A 22630-nucleotide genomic window follows, 5' to 3' on the forward strand; every position below is an offset into this window, starting at 1 on the left:
GTCTTCTCCATTTCTTTGGTTTTATTTTGTGTATGTGTTCCTGTTAGACTATGAGCATTTTGAGAGTACAGCCTGCATTTCTTTTTTTTTTTTATATCCCAATGTTTAGCACAGTGCCTGGCACATAATAAGCGCTTAATAAATGTTTCCTGACTGGCACAGTCTTTTTTTAATGCTTAGGTATCTGAGAAAAACCTGCACACAAGGTAGATTTAGAGCAATTTATAAATTTGCATGTCAGATGTTCAAGTATACAACACTGATCTGCTCACCACTGAAATCCAGTATTCCAACAAGATTAGCAAGTCATAGGCACTTTATAAAAGAAAACAAACAAATAAACTCAAACCTATAATCCCAAGTCCCTCTCCAGTAGTCAGTGCAGAAGATTCTAATTGCTGATTTTCTAGGCCACCTGGCAACATTCACTAGAACTAATAACTTTATTTGAATTTTCCAATTTCCACGTGTTCAAAAACACGTGACATTTATCTGGGATTTCTAATTTAAGTTAATTTTAATAATAGTTTATGTGACTTTCCTCGGCTGTGATCATAAATTGCAGCTTTGATCAAAAGACGGGCAAGTTCATCACAATGAACCAGCAGAGGGAGCTATAGCCCTGAAAAAAATCTAAAAAGACAGTTTTTTTTTTTGTTTTTTTGTGGTAAAAGAGGAGATGGAGTTAGCAGGTGGTTCAGAGACTACATTCAAAGAAAACGTTAAATATAAGCTAATGAATTCCAAATAAGAATTCGTTTTGGTACAGAAACCAAACATGCTGAAAGGAAGATATATCAATCCACTTAAATAAGCCTCTTCCATTTTAAACAACAGTAATACAAGCAGTTACATTAATTATAAACAGTCAAATTCTATTAATCAATAAACATTTCCCAAGTGTCTACTCTGTGGGCCGCAGCATGCTGAATGCTGGGAATACGAAAAAAGGAAAAAAATCCTGTCCTCAAGGAGCTCACAATCTAGTAGGAGAGACAACAAGACAACAAATATGCATAAAGAAGCTACATAAAGGACAAATAGGAAAAAAAAATAACAGTGAAAGCACTAAGAGGGGATGGGAGAAACTTCCTGAAGAAGATGGGATTATAGCTATGACTTTAATTTCATTATTAAAAATTCTCCTAGGAAAAGGGACTAAATTATAACATAAGTAGTATATGATTACTTTTCATTTAAACCCCAAATCCTTTAGAAGCAAAAAATCTTGAAAGTCCTGGCCATTTGTCAATTTCACTTGTGTCAACAAAACTTCTGTACAATTAAATGAACTGAGTTTTAAAATTCATTGTTATAGGATTTTACCATTTGATAAACCCTGGTGGGAAAAAAAGGTGAATAAAAGGAAACAATAACAAATTCACAAATGTAGGAAAACCAAAAATTTTGGAGATGTCAAACTTAATGAGAAACAAAAGTGGATTTTTGAAATGAAAATTGAAAACTGACCTTTCCAAAAATGGTATGTTTATTGTTAAGTTCATCTGCACGACCCAAGGTAAAGAAAAACTGGCTGCCATTATCATGAGATCCAGCATTTGCCATGGCAACCAATCCCCTTCGATTAAAACGCAATCTTGAATGAAATTCATCCTGTACCATGAAAAAAAAAAGATTAAATGGGTAAGTTCTGTTTAGTCAGTGTTCACTTTGACTGGCAGATTCCTACACATATTTTATTTTCTATTCAAGATTTCTTTAAAAAAATAAAAAAAGAAATGACAGGGCATCTAGGTGACGCAGTGGATAAAGCCTTGGAGTCAGGAGTACCTGGGTTCAAATCTGGTCTCAGACACTTAATAATTACCTAGCTGTGTGGCCTTGGGCAAGCCACTTAACCCCATTTACCTTGCAAAAAACTAAAAAAAAAAAAAAAGGAACTGATTTTCAAGTATGACAATGTCTATATTTGCTTATCATTAGTAACAAAATCTCTTGGAAAGCAGGAAGAAACTAAATTGACAATAATTTTAAATACAAGGGATTCTAGATCTGTAGTAATTAGGAATCACTGGAGTTTACTGAATTGGGGGGGGGGAGAAGAAAGAAGAGGTGACATGATCAGACCTACTATATACTTTAGGAAAATCAGTTAATCAGCTGAGTGACAGTAAGATTGGAGTGGGGGAAAAAAACTTGAGGCTGAGAGACCAACCAGAAAGCTATTCTATAGTCCAGACAAGAGATTATAAGGGCCTGAACTAATATCTATATGAGTGGAGAAACAAGGCAATTTTAAGAAACATTAAGAATATAGAAATGACACAATATGTCAACAGATAGGAAATTTAGTGTGAATCAGTATAAGGAATCTAAAATGAATAAGGCTGTAATCCTGAGTGACTGAGAACTTAGTATCCTTGAAAGTAATGGGAAAATTCAGAAAGAAAAAAGTTTTTGGGGGGGAAAATAATGAGTTCTGTTCTGGAAATATTTTGAGATGGTAATATGAAAGTAAAACTCAAGTGAAAGTCACCAGTTGGATGAATAGCTCTGGGAATCATCACCATGGAGATGCTAACTGAAATATGATGGGATGAGATCACCAAATGAGAGAGTACAAGGGGGAAAAGGAGAGGAAACTGAGGAGTGGTTAGGCAAGTAGAAAAGAGAACTAGGAAAGACCAGGGTCATAAAAATCTAGAGTTTGAAAAAAAATCTGAAAAAGAAAAGTGATAAACAGTGTGAAATGTTGCAGAGAGAACAAGAAGGATTAGATCTGAAAATAGGTCATTAGATTTGATGATAAGAAAACACTGACAATTTTGGAGAAGACAATTTCAGTTGACGTCAGAAAAAAAGACTATAGAGCATTTCAACTGAAAGAAGAGAAATTAGAAACACTCTAACTTATACTGGGCTTTCTCAAGGAGTTTAGCAAAGAAATGAAAGAGAGATATAACAAGATACCTACCTGGCACAGAAAGAAGGTCAGATCAAATGAGTTTTTTTTTTAAATCAGGAGAATGCTGGGCATACTTGAAGGAAAAAGGAAAAGAGTAAATAGTGAAGAAGAGATTGAAAACTGTAGGGATGGAGATAAGATAAAGAGAGTAATCTGCTAGACAGGATGAAAGAGGATTGTAGGAATCCATATTGGAAGAGTTTGTCAAGGAAGGAGGATCATGCCTTTTAGAGTCTTCTCACTAACAAATGCAAATACTTTTAGGGAACCTACCCAACATCAGTTTGTTATATATTTAGGATGCTCAAAGTTTTGTGGAGAATACATGGGCACCTGAATACATTTATCAATTCACTCTGTCATCCATGTAAGTGAAGCATTTGCTTCTACCCTATTTCATGCCAACCCCGAAACTTTTTGGGGACCCAAGAAACTGTCTCTTCTTTCCTTTTTCCTCTATTTACAATGGCAAAAGAGAAGTTGATTTTTTTTAATGCAAATATAGCATTTATTTGTTTAAAACTTTCTATTCTCTTGGTATGATCTCACCCATCAGTATTCAGATGGGTCAGTTTGTTTAAAAATGAGACTTTCTAAATGGATTTCATTTATTTCATTAACCTAATAGTAAACAGGGAAGTAATCAAATTCAGTTGAACAAAAGTGTTAAGTAATGTATGCAAAATTTAACTGGGATTACAAAAGTAAAAGTAAAGCAGCTCTTACTTTTAAGGAATTTACACTTTATGGGGGGGGTGTTTAGGAGCAAAGGCTCTGAGGTTCATTAATAGCAAGTGTTCTTCAAAGGGAAGTTCTCTGTGAGAAATTAAATAGTTCTCAATCTACCTCAATAATGTTCAATTCTGCAATTCTGTCTGAAAAAATTACATCATAAACCATAAGATATTACTATTTGTACAGACTGACAAGATAAACAATCACCTGTAAATAGTAACTAAAATTCAAATATGATGTCAAATTTGTCATGTCCATCTCATGTGTTATACTAATTCATGTCAGAAGACATAAAAACTCCCTTCTATACAATAGATTCCAAAAACATCTTACTACCTATAAGTGTTTCAGAGAAGTCTGAAGCCTTGCTACATCTATTCCACACTCTTAAAAAGTAATATTATTAGAAACTCTGGCAAAATTTAAATATTTTTTAAAAGATTTAAAAATGAATGACAGCATAAAAAGGAAACTATTTGAGAAAACTAATAATGTTGTTCACATTTCTACAGCCTTTAAGATGCATTGATAATAGCTAAATTACTATTTTTGCATGTTATCTCTTTTCATCTTCATAACTACCCACTTAGGTGATTAGTAAAAGTATTATTACTCTTATTTTATAGACAGACTGGAAATAAGGATCTTTCCACATTCATTTGACTTGTGAGGGCTGGAGGTCCTCAAGGTCTAAGGGATCTAAGTACAATTATTGTCCCATGGAACTCTCAATACAAGGATCTCATTAAGGATCTCACCAAAAAAAAAAAAATAATGCTGATCCTTCCCCTTAGGAGAACTATGGGAATAATATGAGAATAGAACAAACTTTTAAGTGATTCTACATTCTCATTCCCATAAATATAAAGATCATCAATTCTTTTCTCTTAAATTTATTAGTGGTTTCAAAAAAAATCACCAATCTTTTCCTGATCATCATTTTATTTTTCTTTTCAAATTCAAGTTTGAGGTTTTTAATCCTGTCATAGGCTTTATTTTTCTTATTCCATTTCTTTTTTTAGCACATAATCTGTGTTAAAATTAGTAATGTAGAATAGATGCACTTTAAATTTTAAATAAAGCTGATGAAAATGAAATGTCATATGCAATATCTAAAAACCTTCCATTTTATTTCACTTAAACAAATGAATCCACATTTCACTGCAATTGATACAGTCTTCATTTCTGAACCAGCATCATGTCCTAACATCACCTTGAAGCTAGACTGTACCTAGGTTTAACTCCATCTAACCTCAAAGAATCAAATAATTTGCCTCTAAGAATAGAAAAATTTTGTCAATTTAAACACTACGGTGAAGCAAAGTTACAAAGTTACTACAACAACAATATTACAAAGAGAAGATAGGTTTCCCAGTAGCCTAAGTACCATCACTGATAAATCATTTAACCACTTCAGAGTGTTTTCTCATCTGAAAAACAGAGATAATACTTGAACTGTAACTACTTCATAAAATTATTAGTGAGTTACTGCAACTCTTATATGACTACATATACATTGGAGTTATCATTACTATAATTAATTTTTCCAAATATCTATCAACCTTTCAAAGTATTTCATCTCCAGAAATTCCAGTGAGTCTTAAGAGTAAAGATTGCAACTATACTCATTGGGTAACGTTAGTAATTAATTGATGTTCATATTAGCAGAGTAAGATTATTGCTAGGTAAACAAAAATAATCAATACCACGCACAAATCTAGGAATGGGTATGTGCAAGACTATGCCAATTAAATTTAATGAAAATAAAAAACAAAAAAGGTTGGTTATCCTGCACAATTGTTTGATTAACACTTGGAAAGGGATGATGAAATAGTAATGCATATGAACTTAAATAAGGATGAAAGATTAGTCTTAATGAAAAAAGAAATTTGTACGTTACTGAAAATGTATTCCCTATAGCTACTAGCTCTGATTATATAAAGCACTTAGAAAAGTCCACGTTTCATCTATAGTACTTAGGATCTTAAAGTCAAGAAAGACAAGGGATCATGTTATAGAAGCAGCCATATGGAAAAATTCACCTGATACCATTCTTTCATAAACCGATATGTGTTTATAAGACAGTAGTTAACATCTTCTATAGCTCAGGAAGGAATATCTTTACAAGTCACCACCTCTTTGGCTCTCAATTCCTGCATCTATAAAATGATGGGGTAAAAGGAACTTCTGACTGAGATAATAACCAGAAAGAAGCAGTTGTGCAATTAGTCCCCATACATCTACTCCAACAAAGAACATGAAAATTGCATAAGATCAAATAATGATCAAGAAATCCAACAAGAAAATATAGTGACTTCTTTTGCAACAGAACTTCACATACATAATGAGCCAATAGACCAAAGGTAGTAACAAAAGGGGGTTAAGAATAAGTCCAAGAAGGGCAGCTAGGTGGCGCAGTGGATAAAGCACTGGCCCTGGAGTCAGGAGTACCTGGGTTCAAATCTGATCTCAGACACTTACTAATTACCTAGCTGTGTGGCCTTGGGCAAGCCACTTAACCCCATTTGCCTTGCAAAATCCTAAAAAAAAAAAAAAAAAAAAAAAAAGGAATAAATCCAAGAACTCCCAGGGTGACCAGATACTGGATTAAAATATTAAAATGTAGCCTAAAGGGTTTAAGGGTTTTTAGGTAGGAGGAAACAAGAGCAGAGAACTCACTCAAGAAAGCAGCAACTTGCTCATAAACATACAGTGGGGACAGCGTGGTGTTTAAAGAGGACATTCCAGATCCAGATCCAGAAACTCCCAATTTCTTAGCATTTTGTCCTGAGATGCTACAGAGGATCCTGAAAATCAAGTGCCTAAAAGATTCCAATGTGAACAAACCTTGGGAGCTAGAGATCAGCACTGGAGACCAAGAGACTTAGACTAAGGTCAACCACTCAAAAGAGCAGCTAGAAGTGAGGGCTGAGGGACGACTAGGTGGTGCAATGGATAGAGCACAGGCCCTAGAGTCAGGAGTACCTGAGTTCAAATCCAGCTTCAGACACTTAATAATTACCTAGCTGTGTGGCCTTGGGCAAGCCACTTAACCCCATTTGCCTTGCAAAATCCTAAAAAAAAAAAAAGTGAGGGCTGATCAAAATAAAATCCTAAGCAAGCCAAAATTAGAGAGATGAATAAATCAAATCCAATGTGGACAGATGTTTTTAAAAAACCCAACTATTATACTTCTAGAGATTCATAAAAGGGAGAGAGAAACTCCATAGCAACTGCAAGTAATGACTCAAAGCAAAAAAAATATTTTCCACAAAGACAACATGAATAACTAGGGAGAAAAAAATGAAGCAATAGTTAAAAATGCAATAAACGCTATGAAGGATTTTAAAAGAGAAAATGCAAAGTATTCACAATCTCATATGAAAGAATGCTCCAAATCACTAATAGTAAGATAAATAGAACTCAAAACAATCCTGAGGTTTCAGTTCTCATTTGACAAATTAGCAAAGATGCCAAACAAGGGCAACAGTTTATGTTGGATGAGTTCTGAAAGGGTTACATTGTTAGAGGAACTATAAAAATGGTATAGTCATTTTAGAAAGCAACTTGAAATCATGAAAATAAAACACCAAAATGCCCAACCAGACTCCATTACTGGGCTTATAACCCAAGGAAGTAATGATAATTATAAGAAGTTATGGTACATGAATATTATGGGATATTATTGTTCTATAAGAAACCATAAATGGTCGGACACTAGAGAAGCATGGAATGAATTATAAGATCTGATGCTGAATGAAGGGAGCAGAAAACCAAGAGAACAATGTACATATTACCAACAATACTGTGAGATGAACAACTTTGATGGAAGCAGCTCCTCTCAGCAGTTCAGAGAGCTAGGACAACTGTATTAGACCAGCTATAGACAATGTTAACCCCATCGAGAAAGATAGAAAACAAAACAAAAAGGAAGAAAAAAACAACAAAATAAAAACTCCTTCAGAATCTGATGAACACTTTATAAAAATTCTCTCTTATGTATCTCTTTTCCTTAATCCTAATTCCTCATGCCAAAAATGACTAATCTGTAAACATGTTTATCAAAAACATATATGTGTAATCATTTTTTTTTTTGCAAGGCAATGAGGTTAAGTGGCTTGCCCAAGGCCACACAGCTAGGTAATTATTAAGTGTCTGAGGCTGGATTTGAACTCAGGTACTCCTGACTCCAGAGTTGGTGTTCTATCCACTGCACCACCTAGCCGCCCCACGTATGTGCAATATTAACTTGACCGTTTGCCTCCAAGGGGAGAGGGATAGGAACAGTAGAAGGAAATTTTGTAACTTAAAAAATATACCTATGCATATGAATAAATGTTGAAAAAGTTATCATAACATGTATTTGGAAAAATAAAATATCAATAAAAAAGAAATAACATTTGCAACAATATGGCTCTGCAAGAGGAGGAGAGATCCTGGTAACTATGATGATTTACATATATTTTTTAAAGTCATCAATAAAAATTTATATAAAAAACCATGAAAACATATATATATATACAAACTAATATAAAATGAAGTGGAGTCAAGGAAAAATACAACGATAAGAAAAATGAAAACACAAAGAACCAGACATATGTGCACAAAATAAAAGAATGTTACAAAATTACACAGAGCAAGCACAAATGCTGCATATTAATTGCACATATTTTTAGACTTTTTTGATCAGTTAAGCTTACATTTTCCTTAGAGAAATTATTTATAATATAGTATTGCTCTCTGGGAGAGGTAGGGAAGGGATACTGGGGGAAAATAATCTGATGTTAAAAAAAATGCAGCACAAACACATTTTTACATTAAGGTGGAAAGTTGAAGAAAGAATTAGGAGAAGAGTAATTAAATTATAGAGGTGGCTAAGTGGTGCAATGGATACAGTGCCAGGCCTAAAGTCAGGAAGATTCATCTCTATTTGGGAAAAGATAAGATTTATAACCAAAAAAATAAATAACTTTCTCTACAAACCTAATATAATCCAAGTAATGGGGGGGGGCAGTTGTTAATGGGAGAAAAGGGAGATTGCAGGAGGGGGAACAGTCTTTTAGTAGAAAAAAGAATTTTCAAACATTTCTTTTTTTTAATTTAAATTTATTTTTATTAAAGATATTATTTGAATTTTACATTTTCCCCCAATCTTGCTCCCCCCCCCCACAGAGAGCACTCTGTCAGTCTTTACTTTGTTTCCATAGTGTACCTTAATCCAAATTGGGTATGATGAGAGAGAAATCATTCAAACATTTCTAATGAGAAGACAAGAACCAAGTAGGAACACTGAAATATAAATATGAGAGTCCAGAGAAACCCAGAAAGCCAATTTCATCCAAGGAACTGGAAAGTGATGTAATTAATGATAGTGTTAACATTCTACTAAGAGAAAAGAAATCATTTTAGGACTTTAATATCCTCAAAGGATGATATTGAAGGAGTTAAATACGAAAAAGAGATGACCTCTACATGAATTGGTTCTGTTCTAAAGGTTTGCAGAGGAGTAATAGAAAGGTAAGCTTAAAAAAATGCCCCAGTATAGAAAAAAAGGCAAAAGAGTGGAACTTGCTAATTCTCATAATTGCAAGTGCTTGAGAAGATTATATAATATAAAGGGGAGAAGGGGGAAAAATAGGCAGAGGCATCATTACTCTTATCTGAAGGAAGGTTGAAAACAGAGACATTCATACAGACCCAGTTTGAAGTAGAAATATATCAAACTCACCAGCAAAAGAAGTGCGGATGAGAGAAGGGGCAAAGTACAGGTAATATAATATTGAAAGTAGAATTTCTATAAACAAAACAAACTTCCTGATCCAAATGGGGTGATTAGAAGGAAAAAAGAAAAGGAAAAGAATATAAGGGAATGTCAATCAAATAGGGAATGGTTGAGCAAATGGTGGTATGTATATGTAATGGAATATTGTTATATTGTAAGAAGTAATAAAAGAGACAATTTCAGAGAAATTACATTAAGATAACCTGATGGTGAGTAAAGTAAGAAATAGGAATAATGGCAGAGACCTTTAAATCTCATATTGAGGTAGTAGTAGATAAAGGATGCTCTAGAAAATAATAATCAAAATAAATAAATCAAAGCTCACCTTGAAAGGTGTTCCATAGATAGATTCTCCACCAGTTCCAGTACCAGTGGGATCTCCTCCTTGGACTATAAAACCAGGGACAACCCTATGAAATATTGTGTTGTCATAATAACCTGAAAAGAAATTTAAGATTTTACCAAGATGACCTTTTAAGATTCTTTCTTTCTCTTTTATCAGGTACAGTTGTAGAGGTAATTCTTGTTCATAAAATTATTGGACTAGAAAGCCACTGAGGGGCTGGATGATTTCGCTCCCACTTTTTTTTTTGTAATTTAGGTTTTTGCAAGGCAATGGGGTTAAGTAGCTTGCCCAAGGGCACACGGCTAGGTAATTATTAAGGAGAGTCATTTAAGGTCCCTGAGTCTCATAATCAACTAGTTGTTATGTCACTTATTTTACATTCATCTCCACTGCAAAAACTCTAATTCAGGCCTTTGATCCTTCTTATCGAGCTCATTTCTTAATTACTACAATAATTTATCCCATTTCTAGTCTTTACATCTTTTCAATTATCCATAATACGTCCTACACACTGCTCTCCAATTTTATGCTGACATAAACATATCACAGTTTCTTTTAGGATCTAGTGAAGGTGGTGAATCAATCCCCTGATTACCTTTCAAGCAAGCTGATAATAAAATGAATTTCCTAAAGTTACTAGATAAATGAACAGATATTAGAGCAGAGGTGACCACATCAAAGTATTCCCAGTCAATGAGACTCTAACCAAGCAACCACTCAGTCTGGCTCTGTCAGGGTTTACCCAAATTATAAGTAATCAATTTAAATTCTACAAATTCACAATTAATTTTATTTTTAAACTATTTTTTCAGGAAATCATTTCTTTTCCTCTTTTTTTTTTAAGGTTTTTTGCAAGGCAAATGGGGTTAAGTGGCCACACAGCTAGGTAATTATTAAGTGTCTGAGACCGGTCTTTTCCTCTTTTTCACATCTCCCCATCAAAAAATAAGAAAAAAAATCATTATAACAAATACACAGAGTCAAGCAAAACAAAAGTCCTTCCATTGATGATATTGGTCACTGCATTCATCAGAGTTCTAAAGTCTTTCAAAATGGTTCATTTTCACAATGTTACTATGTACATTTATCTTATTTTTTTTTTTAGGTTTTTGTAAGGCAAATGGAGTTAAGTGGCTTGCCCAAGGCCATACAACTAGGTAATTATTAAGTGTCTGAGACCGGATTTGACCCCAGGTACTCCTGACTCCAAGGCCTGTGAGTTATCCACTACGCCACCTAGCCACCCTACATTTATCTTTAAACATAAAAGGACTCTATGCTGATATTCTGCTAAGTCCTGTTTCAATGATTTATCATTTTTATTTCCATATTTTATTATTTATACTGTCTCCTTTATGCCTCTGCTCTTTTCTTTTTCTCAAGACTTATTTTTGTATGTACCTTATAAATCAAAGGATTTCCTTTTTTTGGGGGGGTTTTGCAAGGCAAATGGGGTGAAGTGGCTTGCCCAAGGCCACACAGCTAGGTAATTATTAAGTGTCTGAGATCAGATTTGAACCCAGGTACTCCTGACTCCAAGGCCTGTGCTTTATCCTCTGTGCCACCTAGACACCCCTGGATTACCCTTTTTCTAAAGGGTAATTTTTCTAAATCTTTTTTTATTTTAAGTAGGAAGAGCTTACAGTACCCACCAAGATAGTGGAGGATCTTTGAATGCAAGGATTGGCTGGTTCATGTCTGGCTATTCTCTAAAAGAGTGTCTTGAATACAGTAGGAACTTAATAAAACTATGCTGAATTAAAAGAGAAGTCAAATAATAACAGAAGCAATCATTATAAACTTCTAGAGTTACATTATTTTACTTAATTTCTCCGTTTTTCATATTAGATTCCATAGAACATCCTCTAATTCTATTATGTGTTGTACGACACAGTGGACAAATAAGTAACCTTGAATCTCTAATCTTTGGCAATTCCTAGCTATATGATCATGGAAAAATCAATTAACATCTTAGTACCCAATGTGATTCTCTAAGTCTATAAATTACAGTTGAATATTCATAAAATATTCATCAGTGCAAGGAATTTTCATTGTGGGAATTCCCTTCACTGATGAAACTGCAAGTCTGAACAGAAAAAAAAAATTGTCAACTGCTACATACTTTCCCAAAGTTATTGAAAATGTATGTGAAGGTGCCCCTTCTAGGGGTGGTGCAGTGGATAGAGTACTGGCCCTGGAGTCAAGAGTATCTGAGTTCAAATCCAGCCTCAGTCACTTAATAATTACCTAGCTGTGTGGCCTTGAGCCACTTCACCCCATTTGCCTTGCAAAAAAAAAAAAAACCCTAAAAAAATAAAAATAAAATGTATGTGAAACCAAGCAATTATGGCTGATGCAAATTTTATTGTAAACATTCTAAGAATAAGGTCATAGGATCAGAGATTTAGAACCATAAGGGGGCAGCTAGGTGGCGCAGTGGATACAGCAATGGTCATGAAGTCAGGAGTACCTGAATTCAAATCTGACCTCAGACACTTAATAATTACCTAATTGTGTGGTCTCAGGAAGCCACTTAACCTCGTTTCCCTTGCAAACCCCCCCCCCAAAAAAAAATGAATGCTAGAACTATATGGAACTGATACAATCTCTTCACTTTACATGTAAGGAAACTGAGGTCACTTTAGAGGAGGATTTGAATTCAGGTCCTCTTAATCAAAAACCAGGCCCATTTCTATCACATCATGCTACCTGAGGTTAGTATTCAGACAGACCTACTGCTGCTTCCTTGTTTGCTTCTCCTTTTTTGCATAATTTCAAAGAATGAGAGAAAGAGATTATTTTTCCAGCATTTATCACTTTCCTTTTCTATCAAGGTAGGCAATCTGATAGGTGTGAGATCATTCTTCAGAGGTGTTTTAATTTACATTTTTTAAATTACTGGTTATTTAAAGCATTTTTTCAGATGAATATTGATAGTCTTGATTTTTTTTCTGAAAAGTGCTGTTCAGATCATTTGCCCATTTATCAATTAAGGAATGGTTCCAATTTTGTAAATTTGTTTTTACAAAAGTTTTCTAAGTAGTTCAGAAATGAGACCTTATTTAAAGAACCTTGCTAAAAAAAAATTTCCCTAATTTTCTGTTTTCCTTCTAATTTTGGCTGCATTGGTTTTGTTTGTGGGTTTTGATGCCTTCATTTAATTTTGTTAATATTCCTTTGTACAATGTTTTTCAGTTTTCACATGTGCATTGATTTTGAAATAAAATTTACATTAAGAAACTTTCTAGTATTATTATGCTTGTGTATACATGTATGTATATACATATATATATATATATCTTTATATGTATATATTCATGAAATTTTACAACCCCCTCATTTAAAGATGAAGAAACTAGATCTATTTGATGTGAAGTCTAAATGGGAAGGTCAGGGAAACAATGTCTTTATGAAGGAAAATTACTGAGTAAGTCTAAAAAAATAGGTAGAAAATGTGTAAGTCTGTAGAGGTGAGATAGAAGATATTTTGGATATCCATTCAACAAATACTCAGTAGTTATATATGTCCAATATCATTCCAGAGACTGAGAGTAAAAAGACAAAACAGAAAAAAGTTCCTGCCCTCAGGAAGGAAATATTCTGCTGGGGGATAGAATGGCAAGATATTGGGGTAGAAGAGGCCGCCAACTAGGGGTATCACAAAAATCACAGTTTTATAAGTTGGAAGAAACCTCAGCAACTATCATATTCAATCCATGCACAATGGAAACATCATTATGAAGATCTTCAAGGAAGAATCCATCACCTTTAAAAGCAATACATTTCACTTTTGAATTGTTCCAATAATTAGGGAAATTTTCCTGACATTAAGAAAGTCTTCCTACAGGATATGGCTTCTAAACTAATCAGAGGATTTCCAGGAGAAAAACATGAGATAAGATTGAATTACACATGTATAGAAAAGCATGTCAAAGGTACAAAGATGGGAGAAAGAAGACAGAGTATAAGAAGCAACAAGGAAACCAGTTCACCTGGAAACTAGAACATATGAGAGAGAGAGAGAGAGAGAGAGAGAGAGAGACAGAGACAGAGACAGAGACAGAGACAGAGACAGAGAGAGACAGGGAGAATAAGGTGAAATAAAACTGGGAAGATAGATTGGGAAGAACTTTCAATGTCAAGCAGGGAGTTACTTCATATTTTATCTTACAGGTAATAGAAAGCCACTGACAATTCTTTTTTTGTTGTTGTTGTTTTGTTTTTTTAGGTTTTTGCAAGGCAAACGGGGTTAAGTGGCTTGCCCAAGGCCACACAGCTAGGTAATTAAGTGTCTGAGATCGGATTTGAACCCAGGTACTCCTGACTCCAAGGCCGGTGCTTTATCCACTACGCCACCTAGCTGCCCCCTCTGACAATTCTTAACAAGGAAAGAGACATATTAGCTTTTTCAGACTATCACATTAGAATCTCTACTCCCTCTCATAAGCTTCAGTCCTACACCATGTAGACAATACTTTTATGTATTAAATGCAGTTTTGAAACTCAGTCTTTAAAAATCAAACTAGTTAACTTTCTCTGCATTCCTGTGCTATTCTTCCATGCTTGCCTTTTTCTATTGAGAACACTATCATCCTTCTAGATATCTAAACTCATGCCTCAAAGTTATCCCTAACTCTTCTTCTCACAACATATAGCCAATTAACTGCTAAATCTTGTCAATTCTCCTTCTACAACATCCTTCCCAACTATCCCATTCTCTCCACCCTAGAGCTACTACCCTAATTCAGGCTTTTACCACCTTTTGCCTGGATTATTAAAATAGCTTCCTAATTGGTCTTTTTGTCTCCCATTTCTTTCCTCTCCAATTTATCTCACTGAAACAATAAAGCTAAGTACTATTAGTATAATACTATAGACTATATATATAGTTCAAATAATCTTTGTGGGTGTGCTTGGAAATATAATAATTGATCTATAATGTTTCTACAAAAAATGTCTTCTGAATGTCTAGCAATGACTTTTATATAAATAAACTTGGGGAAATGAATTTAGTCTAAAACTAGAGACTTCCTTAAACTAGAGTTTTTGCAAAATCTTCATTTCTATAAAAGGATAAAAACTGAAATTCAACAAACATTAATTAATATTCTACTTATATACAAAATATTGAGCTGGCCTCTGGAGCATATGGTTAAGTTTAGCTAATATATAATCCCTGCTATCAAAGATCTTACAGTTTAGCAAGGGAGTAAGACACAGAAAAGATAACTGATTTTCTATATTAACAATTATTAATTTTTCCCATAGGAAAAAACTTTAGAGTAATAACTATTACCTTCCATACAGAGTTGAATGAAATTTCGACATGCTCTGGGAGCCTCTTTTGACCATAGTTCTATGTCTATATCACCAGCTGTTGTTTTCAATAAAACCTAGAAAAAAATTAGATTAAATTTTGACTAAATAAAGTATAAAGTATAACAATTATTCTGGTCACAGTATTACAATGACATTCATTTATTCATTCAATCATTCACTTAACAAACACCTATCAAATACCTACCATGTATAAGATACTGACAGGCATTGGGGGATACAAATATATATATATATATATATATATATATATATATATATATATATATATATATATATATAATCCCAATAAACTTATATGTCTTTGCCCATTTTAAAAAAATAAAAATCAGAAAGTTTGGCCTTTTCTGTTGCAGTCAATGAAACTTTAAATGATTAATTACTACTTATATGGCAAATTAATGTATCTAAGATTGTTCTAAGAAATAACTTTTGGATTGATTGAAAAGTTAATAAGTTCATTTATGTTATAGGAAAAACTAGTTAATTTGAATTCTACTGATTTAGAATTTATGCTAGAACAAAGATATAATTTGTTATTTAAATGGATGAGTATTTGTACTCTCTTACATTAAGCACTTTATTTTAGTTTAAGTATTTTTCTACAACAGGCCTCTAAGATATTATCTAATATATTTTGCAAATAATAGTAATAGCTAACGTTTTTTATAATGCTTTAAGGTTTGCACAGAACTTTACATGCTGATTTAGTCTTCTCAACAACCCTAGAAAGTACATGCTATTTTTATCCATATTTTACATATTAGGGAACTGAAGCTGAAAGAGATCACAAGGTCATACAGCTAGTGTCAGAGACAAGATTTTAGTTCAAATCATCCTGACTCCAAGTCTAGCATACTATCTATACTGCTACACCCAGTTTAAGAAAATTTAGGCATGGAGAGATTGACTTGACTAGAATCATATTACTAGGAATTGGGACTCAGTTCTTTGATTCCTCATTCAATGGCATCTTGTTTTCTCTGCAAGTTTATAGAAAAGTGTGTGGGAAACAACCTTTTTAAAAGAATAAATTGTTTCCCAATATCTTACAATTACTCTTGTAATATAAATAATTGCTGCATAAATTCCAAATAATTTCATACATTAAAATTAGTCCTCTAAGGGCTTTGAAGTATAAAATTTAAAATGAAGTTCTCTTAAAATGTTCTATAATTCAAATTGTTTCATTATTTCAAGTTACCCTTCTCTGTCCAAGACTAGGAAATTTTACTATGTACTAAACTTCATACTGTAAAATTTACTTTTACTATTTTACTATTTTTTGAATAGAATTTGAAACATGACAAAAAAAGGGGATGGGGTGCTTTGATAATTTTCAAGTGATTAATCTCAGCAAAGTAGAAAAGTTAATTTAAAGAAAATTTAAAATAAATATGTTAGGAGATAGGGAAGTAGGAGTGAATACAAGAACCATGTTTTATTAACTGAAACTTAGACAGGCAATTTAACAAATTGTGCTCTTTCTAAAAACACTTCCTTAAAAATATACTTTCAAAAAAGAAAAGAAGAAATTTAACACTGTAATTATCATCCTACCATGCCCTCCAAAAAAGAGATGAAAAATGTACTTCGCTCCCTTCTTTGAAGAGGTGGGAAACCATAGGTGATCACACAGATACTAAGTGGCAAGGCTAGCATTTGAACCAAGATCCTTTCAATGATGATAATAACTAGCATTTATATAGTACCTTAAGGTATACAAAGTCCTTTTCAAATTTTTATCCTTACCACAAACCCTGCAAGGTAGGTTCTATTATTATTATTACCATTTGCACATAAAGAAACTGAGGTACAGAGAAGTTAAATGACTTGCCTAAAGTCATTTAAGCTAGTCTGTAAAATGGGGATGATAATAATTAGGACTTACTTCACTAGGTTGTTGTTAATATATGAAAAACCCTTTGAAATCCTTAAAGTATTATATAAATGTCAGCTGCTATTATTTTTTTTTGTTTTTTTGCAAGGCAATGGAGTTAAGAGTTAAGTGACTTGCCCAAGGTCACACAGCTAGGCAATTAAGTGTCTGAGGCCGGATTTGAACTCAGGCACTCCTAACTCCAGGGCTGGTGCTCTATCCACTGCACCACCTAGCTACCTACCTAGCCACCCCCTACTACTATTTTTAGTAGAACCAGATTCAGACAATATACAAAGTTAATTTTTTAAGTATGATAGTAATAACAGTAACAAATACAAAATTATTAACATAAAAATTCATGAAAAATTCAGAAATTTTACTGACTTCTATGTAGGAAGTAGAGTTAAGTGAGTTTTTTTTTTACATAAAAAGAACATATTTGAACTGATCCAACACAATCTGGAGAGCATGTGGAACTATGCCCAAAGAACAATAAAGTTATGCATATCCTTTGATCCAGCAATACCACTATTAGATCTTTATCCCAAAGAGATCATAAAAAAAACAGGGTAAGTCTCATATGTTTAAAAATATTGATAATAGCTCTTTTTATAGTAGCAAAGAATTGGACGTTGAGGGAATGCCCATCAATTGGGGAATGGTTGATCAAATTGTGATATATGAATATGAGAAAAATACTATTGTTCTGTAAGAAATCATGAATGGGGGGGGGCAGCTAGGTGACCCAGTGAATAGAGCACCGGCCCTTGAGTCAGGAGGATCTGAGTTCAAATCCAACCTCAGACACTTAATGATTGCCTACATGTGTGACCTTGGGCAAGTCACTTAACCCCATTGTCTTAAATAAATTAAAAAAATTTAAAAATCACGAATGTTCAAACTTTAGAAAAACCTGAAAAAAACTGCATGAACTGATGCTGAATGAGGTGAGTAAAACCATGAGAACATTGTACATCTTAAGAATAGTACTGTGAGATGATCAACTATGAAGGATGCAGCTTCTCTCAAGGTTCAGTGATCAAGGACAATCCTGAGAGACCTATTATGAAAAATATCATCCATATCCATAGAAAAAAACTATAGAGTCTGAATGCAGAACAAAGAATGCTATCTTCACTTTTTAAGACTTCTTTTATATTTCTTTCTTATGGTTTTCCCCCTCTTGGTTCTAATTCCTCTTTCACAATATGATTAATCTGGAAATATGTTAAACATACGGTCGAACTTTAGAAAAGCTTGGAAAGACCTGCATGAACTGATGCTGAATGAAATGAGTAGAACAAGGAGAACACTGAACACCTTAACAACACTATTATGAGAAGTTTTAAAAAGTGAGGTTTTAAAAGTGGTTTTAAAAAGTGAAGATAGGTGGTACAGCACTAGCCCTGGAGTCAGGAGGACCTGAATTCAAATCTAGTCTCAGATACTAAACAAATGAAAGAATGAATCAATAAATAAATATTTTTTTAAAAGTGAAGATAGCATACTTTGCTCTTCATTCAGACACCATAGTTTTTCCTCCAGATGTGGATGGTATTTTCCATAATAGGTCTCTCAGGATTGTCCTTGATCGCTGAACTGTTGAGAGAAGTTGTATCCATCCATCATTATGTACTTGCATAACTTTGACCAGATTGTTCACCACCATGGAGAGGAGGAGAGAGGGGGGGAAGGTAGTACAAAAATGTTGAACTCATAAACTTGCAAATGGATGAATGTCGAAAATTATCTTTTCATGGAATTGGAAAAATAAAATGAAACTTTTTAAAATGTATATATTTAATAATATCCTTATTATAAGTAAATATGCAGTTCTCACTTCTAAGTTGACATTTTTGTTCCTTCATGAAAAAAATATCTGAAATACCTTTATAGAAGGGGCTAATGTAACTACTTCACTTGAATCAAAAATGAAAAGATAAGATAGATTCCATTAAAAATATATTAATCTCAAAATGTAAATGCAAAACAGAGGATATATTTGTACTCTAAATTATCTGAAGAATGATATGTATGTACAAAATAAATTGTCTGGGACAGCTAGGTGTCACAGTTGATAGAGTAAGTCACTTAACCCCATTTGCTTTGCAAAAAATAAAAAAAAAATGAATTGTCTTTTACTTGGTTATTGAAATTATAAAGATTTAAAAGAAAAATATTTCACTAAATCACATCCTGTTACATGAAAAGCGACAATTTGACCTTTTCCTTTACATCTACTGCAAAAAAAGGATGTTTCTCAGTAAGTTGTCAGTGCTAGCTTAGACTAAAAAGAATCCTGTCATACATACATACATACTTTTAAAAGTCTTGATAAGACCATTTAAAATTTTAATAATCTATTATATTATTTATAAAGTAAATGAAGATAGATTTGAACAATGACAGTCTTTTTAAAAGGTAGTTATTTATTTCATCAATATGAACATGTATATTTTTAAGCTACAAAATTTCCTTCCAACTTCCCTTCCCATCTCCCTCCCTTAGGGGCAGTCATGTTAACATAGTATACATATTTTAATAAACATGTTTACAGAATAGTAATTTTCGGTATGAGAAGTTAGGAGTAAGGGAAAGAGCTACATTAAGAGATAATTGTAGGGGCGGAGCCAAGATGGCAACAAGAAGGGATTCAGTCTTAGGAGCTCTCTGATAAAATTCACCAGCTAAGGACTCTAACTAAACTTTCGAGAGACAGAACCCACAAAGGGACCCAGTGAGGCAGTTCTCCTACTCAAGGTAACCTGGAAAAGAGCAGAAAGGCTCTGCTCCCCGGGATCCGAGAGGCGGCCTGCCAGAGGGGTGGCCCGCCAGAGCCAAAGAACTCCAGCCTCCTGGAGGCAGCCCCAGGGCACTGGGAGGCTCACAGCAGCGGGGGAGTCTCCAGAGCTGCACCCCGAGGAGCACTGGGCACAAAGTGGGGGAAGGGGGGGGCAAGATGACCCTCTGCCAGAGCAAGCACATGGAGCCCAGCCCTCAGGGCATGCAGGGAGCAGCTTGGTCTTTCTTCGGCCCAGATGCAGGAAACAGAAGCAGGCAGAGCTGGTAAGCAGGAGCCCCCTAGGCATGAGCCCATTGAGCTGAGGGAGGGGAGTGAAGAGAGAGAGACTGCAGAGCTCTGTCCTCTGCCCCTGGAACAGGACTCTGGGACTCTGACCACATTCAGATCCTGATCCCAGTCTAGGGCCCCCCCCCCCCCATAGAACAGCAGCCCCACCCCACCTCAGCCCCGTGGCAGAGGGAGGTGCTTATGGTCATTCACAGACCAGGAGGGAGGACAGAGTCTCACACACTGAGACCCTTGTGGGAGTGTCCCAAAAGCTCAGGAAGCACCCCAAACCAAGCCCAGGCTGGGAAAATGAGCAAGCAGAGAAACAAAAGGAAGACTATTGAGAAATATTTTGCAAATGAGCCCAAGAAGGATCAAAATGGTCTGAAGATGAGGAAGCACAAGCTCCTGCATCTAAAGACTCCAAGAAAAACAGAAATTGGGCTCAGGCTATGACAGAGCTCAAAAAAGACTTTGAACATCAAATGAGGGAGTTGGAAGAAAAACTGGGAAAAGAAAGGAGAGAGATGCAGGAAAAACATGAAAATGAAGTCAGCATCTTAGTCAAGGAAATCCAAAAAAATGCTGAAGGAAATAGCATGCTAAAAACCAGCTTAGGTCAAATGGATAGAACAGTTCAAAAAGTTATTGAGAAGAATGCTTTAAAAAGCAAAATTGGCCAGATGGAAAAAGAGATAAGAAAACTCTCTGAGGAGAACAAATCCTTCAGACAAAGAATAGAATTCAGGGAGATTGATGAATTTAACAGAAATCAGGAATCAATACTCCAAAACAAAAAAAAATGAAAAATTAGAAGAAAATGTGAAATATCTCATTGAAAAATCAACTGATATGGGAAACAGACTTAGGAAAGACAATTTAAAAATTATTGGAATACCTGAAAGTCACAATCAGGAAAAGAGCCTTGACATCATTTTCAAAAAATTACTACAGGAAAATTGACCTGATATTCTAGAAGCAGAGGGCAAAATAGAAATGGAGAGAATCCACGGATCCCCTAAAGAGATCCCAAAAAACCAACCCCTAGGAATATTATAGCCAAGTTCCAGAACTCCCAAGTCAAAGAGAAAATATTACAGGCAGCCATTGTAAAATATTACAATATACCGGAAGGCAAAAGAGCTTAGAATGCAGCCAAGAATGAACTACCCAGCAAGGCTGAATGTCCTCTTCCAGGGAAAAAGATGGACTTTCAATGAACCAGGGGAATTTCAAAGGTTCCTTTTGGAATGGCCAGAGCTGAACAGAAGGTTTGATCTTCAGATACAGGACTCAGGTGAAGCATGGAGATTGGAGGAGAGGGGGCAAATATGAGGGACTTAATGAGGATGAACTGCATGCATTCCTGCATAGAAAAATGATACTGATAATATTCATATGAACCTTCTCAGTTAATAGAGCAGGTAGAGAGAGCTTTTATAGTTGAAGCACAGGAGAAAGCTGAATTCGAAGATAAAATATGATGTAAAAATGAAGTCAATAGAAAAAAGGGAAATGGAATGGGAGAAAGAAAAAGGAGAGAGGGAATACTCCAAGATATTTCACATAAGATTTTTTTTTATTACAATGAGCTATTGCAATGATATGGAAGGGGGGAGGCAAGGGGGAACGAGGGAACCTTTGCTCTCATCAGAGATGGCTAGGAGAGGAAACAGCATATATACTCAATGGGGTATAGACATCTGGAGTAAGAAGGAGGGGGGGAGCAGGGGGAAGGGGTGGGGACGTGAATAAAGGAGGAGAGGATGGACCATGGGGGAAGAGTGGTCAGATATAACACATTTTCTTTCTTACTTCTTGCAAGGGGCTGGGATTGGAAGGCCTGCCCATGACCATAGGGCCAGGTGGATTGTGGGCCTAAGGGGTGGTATGGGGGCTCAGGGGTTCTTGGCCCCAGGACCAGGGATCTGTCTGCTGCGCCACTCAGAGACCCTACAGCAGAGTCAGAGTGAAAGGAGAGAGAAAATAGAGTACATGGTAGTGGAGAAATAAGAAAGGAGGGAGTTGCGATCAGCAATGGCAACAGTGGAAAAATATGGAAGTAACTTTTGTGATGGACTTATCATAAAGAATGAGATCCACCCATGACAGAGTTAATGATGTTGGAACAAAGACTGAAGCACATTTTTTGTTATTATTATTTTTGGGGGGGGGTACAGGGCAAGTGGGGCTGGATAGCTGGCCTGGGGCCACATAGCAGGGTGATCTTTGGGTGTCTGGGGCCAGATTTGGACCCAGGTGCTCCTGGCTCAAGGGCCAATGCTCTGTCTGCCACTCAGCCACCCCTACTATTATTACTATTTTATTTTATTTTGGGTCTTTTTTTTCCTTTGTTTTGGTTTTTGCAGGGCAGTGGGGATCGGGTGGCTTGCATGTCACACGGCTGGGTGATTGTTGGGTTTACCAGGCTGGATATGGACTCGGGTGCTCGTGTCTCCAGGGCTGGTGCTTCGTCCATCACGCCACCTGGCCATACCTACAATTATTACTATTATTTTTTTAATTTTAATTTTTTTCTCTCCCCTTTACTT

At 35.0% G+C, this 22630-nt stretch overlaps 1 protein-coding gene across 4 annotated transcripts in view; it reads right to left on the bottom strand.

Annotated features, from left to right (window-relative positions):
- The window catches only part of CWC27 (CWC27 spliceosome associated cyclophilin), a 311278-nt gene that overhangs the window by 281952 nt on the left and 6696 nt on the right, over window positions 1-22630 (bottom strand). For 2 of the 4 annotated variants that reach the window (XM_074206900.1, XM_074206901.1), the window contains exons 2-4: window positions 15086-15182; window positions 9769-9881; window positions 1471-1614 (exon numbers count right to left, since the gene is read on the bottom strand). In XM_074206900.1, coding sequence (XP_074063001.1) covers window positions 1471-1614; window positions 9769-9881; window positions 15086-15182 — 354 coding nt within the window. Of the gene's footprint in view, window positions 1-1470; window positions 1615-9768; window positions 9882-15085; window positions 15183-18516; window positions 18608-22630 lie in introns of those variants that run through there. The other 2 variants (XM_074206902.1, XM_074206903.1) reach the window with 2 other exon arrangements.

The sequence above is a fragment of the Macrotis lagotis genome, chromosome X (assembly GCF_037893015.1).
Source record: "Macrotis lagotis isolate mMagLag1 chromosome X, bilby.v1.9.chrom.fasta, whole genome shotgun sequence".
Taxonomy (NCBI): Eukaryota; Metazoa; Chordata; class Mammalia; order Peramelemorphia; family Peramelidae; genus Macrotis; species Macrotis lagotis.